At 41.5% G+C, this 8,378-nt stretch overlaps 1 protein-coding gene across 2 annotated transcripts; it reads right to left on the minus strand.

The window, feature by feature from the left end:
- Nucleotides 1–3,025: 3,025 nt before the first annotated feature.
- Nucleotides 3,026–5,266, minus strand: LOC104445825 (polygalacturonase QRT3). 2 transcript variants are annotated; one of them, XM_010059753.3, is made up of 4 exons: nucleotides 5,102–5,266; nucleotides 4,752–5,006; nucleotides 4,425–4,661; nucleotides 3,026–4,238 (listed from the first exon to the last, which is right to left on the minus strand). In XM_010059753.3, the coding sequence occupies exons 2-4, from the start codon at nucleotides 4,965–4,967 to the stop codon at nucleotides 3,231–3,233; spliced, it is 1,461 nt and encodes a 486-aa protein (XP_010058055.2). In that variant the 5' UTR covers nucleotides 4,968–5,006; nucleotides 5,102–5,266; the 3' UTR covers nucleotides 3,026–3,230. The 2 variants fall into 2 exon arrangements, with proteins under 2 accessions (XP_010058055.2, XP_010058056.2); XM_010059754.3 differs by having other exon boundaries at nucleotides 5,097–5,266.
- Nucleotides 5,267–8,378: the final 3,112 nt, after the last annotated feature.

The raw sequence follows: 8,378 nt of genomic DNA on the forward strand, positions 1-8,378 counted from the left end.
CTCCGTAGATGGATCGCGACGTGTCATTCTGTCTCCGCTACTCGAGCACAAACCGCATTTTGTATCCGTCGCCATCCAAGCATGGCTTTTTGCACTGAAAGTTGATAAGTTAATCTAATTTAGTTTGATTATTTCATATATAAGAGTTGGCAAGTTCGAAATGTACATAAAAATTGATAAGTTAGTAAAAGAAATTGCTAATTTGCAAACTACAAAAGTTTCCTCTCGATGGCCGACCTAGAGGTCGTATTTAGAATTTCAAAGCTTACCTTGGTTCGGGACCATTCTTGAGGAACACGTTGAAACAATGCTTAACCCCTAGATGTCTAGCCAACTGTGGCGCACCCCAAGCCAGCTCTCAGTTCTAGTGGCATTTCATTCCTAACCATAACCTATTCACTCACTCTTAGACATCAATAGGTTTGGGGGAAAGTACAAAAAAAAAAAAACCTAAACTTATTGCAATGATACCAATTCGATTATAAATTTTTAATTGGACCGATTTGGTTCTAAATCTTATCAAATTAGTTTCAATTCGGTTCATTCGACCAATTTAGGCTAGAAATAGTTGAAGTGAATGTTAGGGATCCTACATGGCATCACTGATTTTGACGTGAATATTTTAAAATAATTTTTTACTAATTTTTCAATTTTTTAAATTAAATTTTCCTTGTTTTCCCCTTTCTTTGGACTCTAGCCACGAGCAGGGGCCAATGAGGGCATCATGGGTCAGCAAGGGTGTCATGGCCCTTGCCAAATTTGATGAGAACTCAACCCTCGCTACCCCCGCCAAGTTTGGCAAGGGCCATCCTCAACCAGGCCTTGAGGGTAGTGCCCTTGCTAGATCTGGGCGGCGAGGGTTGAGCCCTTGCTTGATTCATCAAGGGCCACCCTTGCCAGGCCACAAGGGTCTCACTCTCGCTTGTAGCCAATCGCCGGCAATGGCCAATACTGGCCACAATCCAAAGAAAGGAAAAAAAAAAGAAAAGGAAAAATGAGAAAAAGGGAAATTTCTTTAAAAAATAATAAACAAACAAATCAAAAAATTAGTAAAAAATCATTTAAAAATATCCATGTCGGCATCGGTAATGTTACATAGGATTGCCGACGTCCATGTTACCAATTTCCAAGCCGATTCCCCCGATCGACAGTGTTATTATTATTATTTTTAATGATTTTTGTTATAACTACTTTGTCTTCAACTTTTTTTTTTTTGGTTTTTGCTATTAAAAAATACATGATTAATACTATGAAAAATCTCAAATTGATATATCTGTGACAAATTTACTAAAAACTAATTTTTAATCATGAAAACCTCAAATTGATACACTTGCGACATATTTACCAAAAACTAATTTTTTTACAACAAAAATCCTAAACCGGTATATTTGTGACGAAAATAGCATATGTTAAACTTGATTAATATCATAAAAAAACCATAAACAAGTACAACTATGACAAACATAGAGGAAGTTTCAAATTGGTATACCGTTTAACTATTACGTATCATTCAACTTGGCAATTTAATAATAAAAATTACACGAAACTAACATAAGATAAATTCATTATAAATGTACTAAATTATTATAAAATTGTCAAAGGTATAATTTTTCGTGATATTAATCCAAAAAGATAATTGTATGTACTCCGGGCTAATTTTGTAGATAAGGTTTGGTCGGTACTTTTCCTCCCCAAGAATCATGAGTCGAACCGGTTGGCATTTGGAACCAAACCTATTTTTGCGTCAATCATCCAAAACTGGCTGATTTGATCCAGTTCTCTAGTTAGATTGGGATGGATGCACTTGCAGCCAATGCCAATAGTCATCGAAGACTACTAGCACAATAAGAAGTCCATACTTTCGGGTGTGAAATGATAGAATTCTTTCATCGAAAACGAATGCCAATAGTCATCGAAGAATACTAGCACAATAAGCAGTCCAGACTTTCGGGTATGGAATGATAGAATTCTTTCATCGAATACGAAAAGTATGCAGCCTAAAATTCAAATTGATGGCCTGTCTTATCGCAATTATTTCTAGTGAACCGATGTTGACCTCAACAAAGCTCATGTTCCTCCCTGTTCAAATACAAAATGCTTTCGTCTGGAAAGGAAAATAAAAGTCATCAGGACAGAGAAGCGTCCACTTTCCAATTCCACCGCAAGAACGAGCAGAGTTCCCGTTGCCATCATTTCGTCAATGGCTTTAGGCTCAACAACTCTAACTGCACGACTGACGAGGCTCGAGTCGTGTCAATGCATGCTCGAGCCTCGCCAGGAAAGGTTTGCTGATCTAAGAGAGCTAACCTGCTTCCAGGAAGACGACTGGTAACAGCTGCGCCAGTCGTTGTTCCGTGCGGAAGACGACCTTCTAGAGACGTGGGAGCGTAGCCCGACGTCTCTACCACGCAGAGGTCTTGACCGTCCCCCAGTTTCCTGCTCCCTACCTCAGAAATTGGAGACAGTTCATCTGCGAATTTGCTTTCGTTTAGAGAACCCATGCCCCGTGTACGCTCCCAGGGAACTGCGTGTGATCCGACGTGTACAAGCACAGGACACTCGATGTGGAATCCGACCGACCAAATTGCAGGCGGCATGCACCTGCCGACACTAGCATAACCTGGAATTCTCTAGCCATTGACAAGAGCTCGCGGGAACGAGACGGATGTGAGGGTAGATTGTTCATTTCGTCATGGTTTTTAACATTAAGAACGCATAGCGTTGCAATGACCGTATGCGTTAAACAACGAGAGTGACAAATGCAGACTTCAAAGTGGCCGAACTGCGGATAGAATGTCAAACTTTGCCTTCGCTATTCTTTGCTTGATAGGACACTTTGTTTGAAACGTCGCCTTAGTGCCGTGCTTGGCAACGTTTTCGTCGCGGCGGGTTCAAAGATAGCTAGATTCAGCTTAGCTGAGCTTCGCTTGCTATCCGAACGTCAAGATTCATGATGGTTTTCGAGGCTCATGGAGCCAATTTTTTCAATTTTGATGGCACGGACTCCGGAAGCTTAAGTCGCACGTTTGGTATGGACTTGAAAATTCGTTTTCCGTTGCAGGACTTGAGAGAACACAGCCTACATCATTACTCATCTGAACTCACATTCGACAGTGTTCCAATTTAATTGGATTGCTTGTATTGACATTTTCCCCTACAGACAATTCACGATTGGCGAAATAGATTTTTTTGCTTATGCTGGCTATTCAACACCAAAGAATTCAATGGGCTTAACCTGGTAGCTTTTTGCCCTGTTCTACCATGACAAAAACACTGGCAGAAACAGCAACATCAGACTCGACGACCACGCTGTTGTTCGACACGTTCCTCAGGGAATGTTTCGGGAAAGAGCCGCTGCTTGCACTCAACGAATACTGGACGTAATTGATCAGATCTGGAAACAAAAGAATTGAGCTGAAATCGACAGTCCATGAGGTCCCGTTCCCTTTTGCAGAACCCCTAGCGACCGTAGATCTCGCAGTCATCCCGTTCACATTGTTCGCGTCGATCAAAACTTGGTCAATTTCCTTAAAAGGACCACTCGATTGATCCAGCTGGACAATGTCGATCCCCTTACCCGATCCGGTGAACATGTTGTTCCTGATATTCACTCCGTTCACGACACCGTTAATTGATTTCAACACTACATAGGCATCGCCAAGGAAGAAACAATTGGAAATATCGAGCTGTACCGGATCTTCGGCGACTATACCGGTGTAGTCCATGTAACAATTCAGTATCCGGGTTTGTGTGTTACCAGGCAATTTCAAATAGATCCCGGTTCCACCAAAGCCCGTTGCTTTATTATAGCAATGTACCCCTGTTAGCACATTAGCCTGACCGGACACCATTATGCCGATGGCAGCTGAGAAAATGACCACGTCGGTCACGGCATTATCGTTACCCATTAAGTTGATGGCTGTGCCGGAGAAGTTACGCTCTCCAGGGTCTCCACCTGCAGTGATGTGTTGGCCCAAAAAGGAGTTTCTGATCATGGTCTCGTGGCCATCCTGTACTAATATGCCGTTGCTGGTAAAATGGGCGATATAGCAATTATCGATGCTCGTTCTAAGAGATTTCGGAATGAAAATGCCTCCTCCCCTGTAGTTAGAGTCCAGCATGAGGTCTCTAAAAGTTATGAACTCGAAGTTATATGTCGACGAAGAGTTGCTCGATAGGTCGATCAGATACCCGTCAGTTGGGAAATCATCCGATGCATGTAATGCGCCTCCATGAATCTGTCAAGTAAATTGAGCAGAGTTAATCTAAGAAACCAGATATCAGCCTCACTCGTTCAATAACCTGATTGAGAATACTAGTTGCATTTGGGGAGTCAAGTACTGACGTCTGGAAATTATCAGCGAAAAAATTACTGCGCCTAGGCATTAACTCGGGAATTTTCGATATATCCTGTGAAGAAATACCATGACATTTCCGACACCAGCTGATGGGAAGCGCAGGGGACGGCTGATCTTGTAATTTCCTCCTTCGAGGCTAATCCGAGCACCTCCGAGATTAGTTATACCCTCGATCAAGACACCTTCTCCTGAAGCTTGAACCGCATCTGCCATTGCCGCCATCAATGCATCTGTGCTATCTTTATCGCCTGTTGGATCTGCGCCGTACGACGTAACCGGATATACTCTTGGACTTGGGGACCCCTGCAAGCATTTGAGTCATCGTCATTCATGGAATTACATTTCACTACGAACGTGTAATAAAGTGTTTGACTTCAAAGATAGATTTAATACCGGCTGTGGCCCCGCGGCGACCGGGGATGCTGCAAGAGAAACCATATCACGCCGAAATACCGACGCCTTGAGCTCTTGGAATTTCTGCGTTTGATCGCCGTACCGACCGCTGAAATGGGGATAATCACCATACACGCTAGATACCATCAAACAAGACGCCAGCCTCATGAAAGCGAAACCGAATGCACTTCTTGTCCTCGCCATGTTTGCCACCATCACGTCACTCGCGTTCCTTCTACGTTAGAGAGGATTCAACTGTTGAAAGAGGCATCACAACATAGGTCACGTTTATACATGCTAGAGAGAGGGAGAGGAGGGAGGGGAGGGGGGCCGTTTAAAAAGGACCTAACCGAGGTGTGACCCTTCCCTCATTTGAGAAATGGATAGGTGTCATCTCCTTTACAAGATTGGCCTGTTTTCTCAATTTAAAGACAGGTTGGTCCTTGCAGAGAGAGAGAAGAGAAAGCAAACAGTTTACCCAAACCCAATCAAGAAGTCTTCATCGAGCGTGAGAAGAAAGGCATGTTCTAGAGAAACAAAACGTTCGAGATGGTTACGTCAGAGGAAATCTAACTCCCAGAATTTTCAAATCATCTTTGTCAAGCCATTGGCTGGGTTAGTTAGTCCTGTTTCTCGTGATGAGGTATAACTTGTGAATGAAGATTGGTTGATACCCCAAGAAAAGATTAAAGTTTAGGGGTTGTTGGAAAGGTTGGTTGGGTTAGGTCATCCTTTTACTCATCGCGCGCAGGACCCCGTGCATATCAATGAACACTTTCATCTCTTTGCTTGCTCGCTTTCTATCTCTTTTGACACCCAAAACATCCATCCATGCTGAGACCGTTTTCTCCTAAATCTCACGGGCCAATGGCTTGTCTTGCACATTCGTCTTGGCCATTAGAAGACCTGTTAAATGGGCAGGTCGGATCGGGTTTGGGTCGGGTCATAAATGGTCCGACCCAAATCGACCAATTTAACCCGTTTATGACCCATTTATTGTAGTGTAAATTTTTTTACTCATACCCGACTCGATCTATACTCAACCCATACCCGACTCATTTAACAAAACCTAAAAAAGCTTATATATATTTCAAAATGGTATTGATAACATGATTGGATAATTTTTATAATTTTAAAATAATAATAATAATAATATTTTTAAAAAATAAAATTTTAATTATTTTTTAATTTTTAATTTTCTCTTTTATTTTTTATTTTTTTTTATTTTTCTTCTTCCTCTTATTTGGCTGGCCATCGGCCACGACGACGGCCGCGGCCCGGCCACGAGCAAGCCGGCTCGCCGGCTCACCGATGCCGGCGAGCTCGAGCTCGCCCCTCGCCAGATCTGGCAAGGCTAGAGCCTCACCCGACGCTGGTGAGTTCGAGTCTCGCCCGATCGGCAAGGCTTGAGCCTCAGCGGATGTCGGCGAGCTCTAGGCTCGCCCCTCGCCGGACGCCAGCGAGTTCACGTCTCGCCAGATCCGCGAGGCCTCCACCTCACCCGACGCCAGCGAGCTCGAGGCTCGCCTGGCCGGTCGCTGGTGACCGGAGGAAGAAGAAAGAAAGAAAAAATTAAAAAAAAATTATTATAATTTCGGTTTTTATTAAAAAAAAATGTAAAGTTAAAGAGAAGAGAGAGAGATAGTGAGGTTTTGAGTTAAAATAAATGGGTTCATTTTTAATGGGTTGATAAATGGGTCATAAACGGGTCAGAGAACTGACCCATTTAAAACTCATATATCTTAGTCTTGACCCTTTAAAATCCATTATGGGTGCTTTATGAAATAAAACTTGACCCATTAATAACCTATTTATCCATAAATGGGTTGCACATCCCATTTAACACCTCTAGCCATTAGTAAAACCCCAGTAAAAGTAAAGGACGGATAAAGATAAAGAGTTGCTCAACCAACCATAACGGTGTGTACTGCTTCTCGATGGTTGCTGTACTTTCACATCAGCTTTGACAAAGTATTAAATAGTGTTTCTATCGACATTAAACAAAGGAAAAGAGAGGCTTTTGCAGGAAAATGCTAAAGGGAAAGAGAAAGAGACGAGACTAAAGAGAGAAAGAGCGAGGTGGTCGGCCATGGTGCAAAGGTAAAAAAGGGTTCGGCTCCTCCATTCCAACCTCTTACTTACGTTGTTCAGACCGTAGGAAAAGTCGCGTCTGAGGACTCGCGGTTTGAGAGAGATTCACGCTTTGAAAAGAGGAACCAAAGAAGAAGAAGGAGCGTTCACCTCGGCTTTTGGAGATCGAGATTCCCGCTATCTTTTTCCCTGAACATGTGAAGTGCGAACCTTTGGTTCGATAATCAAGCATAAAGAAATGGCCCCCCAGAAGAAAAATCGAAGATTAAGAATCTCAATTATGCATCTAAAGTGGTGTCCACACTACAAAGCCATGGCATATATATAGTCAACTTGTTCTAACGTATTTCATATCTACCATAAAGGGAAAAAACTTCAAAAAACAAAGAAAAGCACCAAATCAGTACAAAATTTATTGCACAGATATCAATGCAATTCAAAATTTCCATTCTTCTAGCATTTTCCAATTCTCAAACATATTTCTATAAATGTTAGAAAATTCCATCGCCGTCGCATATAAACAAGAAATCACTAGTTCTCATGTAAATGGTCCTAAGTAGACTTTTCAAGGGGAATTTCAACGATGGATTTGAGGGACGAAGAGCTTCTCCTATGCTACAAATATGGCTAATGGGGTTTGGTCCCCATCATGTGAAGAAGACTTCTAAAAAGTCATCGTACCAATGTGAAGTGTATGGCGTAGATCCACGATAGCCTTTCCTAGATTTTCTTCTGCGCAGACCCTTCAATCATGTCACAGAGAAAGTTATGCTTGGAAATGATCCCAAAAGATAGTGTTTATATTTTCGGTAACCTAGGAAACCTTGTAAGCCGACAGCCACCACGAAGTATTCCATATAAGAATCCCTAACGTGTTTATTTTGAATAATGAAGTGCAAATGGAAAGTTAGGAAAAATATAAAAGGAAAATTTCAAAATACAAAATACATCTAAAATTTGTGACATCTCGGAAATTAAGGGAAATGCATGAATCAAATATTTTAATCCACTTGTAATCTTGAAGATCATGCAATCATTTTTTATTTGTGGGACCGCCCACTTTTATGATGTTCAAATGTTTCCATAAATGCATTTGCATGTTATTCTATATCAAATCACCTTTGCGACCCCTTGATGCCTTGGCTATTTTTTAGTATCCCTACGCACTAAAGTGGGCACAAAGCCTGCTAGGAAAGGGGCGAGGAGGCATAAAGTCGTGCATTATTGCCATTTGCCCACGGTGCAATCTTTGCTTACACAACTTCACCTGGATTCGCTAATGAGAGAAGGCAAGTTATTGCCCTAGCGTATAAGTCGCCAATTGTTGAATATAGTACTAATTAGGTCACGTTGTAGAAAAGGTACCGGTCCATACGAATATCTAGAATTATTGCCATATACTAATATTCAAAGGAAATTATATATAAAAAAAAAACATGAACTTATTGTATTTGTTTCAATTCAATCATAAACATTTTTTATATTTTATTAATTGAGTCGATCTGGACAATATTGGTTAAAAAATTGTTGATGCAG

Source organism: Eucalyptus grandis, chromosome 5, assembly GCF_016545825.1.
Source record: "Eucalyptus grandis isolate ANBG69807.140 chromosome 5, ASM1654582v1, whole genome shotgun sequence".
NCBI classification, from domain to species: domain Eukaryota; kingdom Viridiplantae; phylum Streptophyta; class Magnoliopsida; order Myrtales; family Myrtaceae; genus Eucalyptus; species Eucalyptus grandis.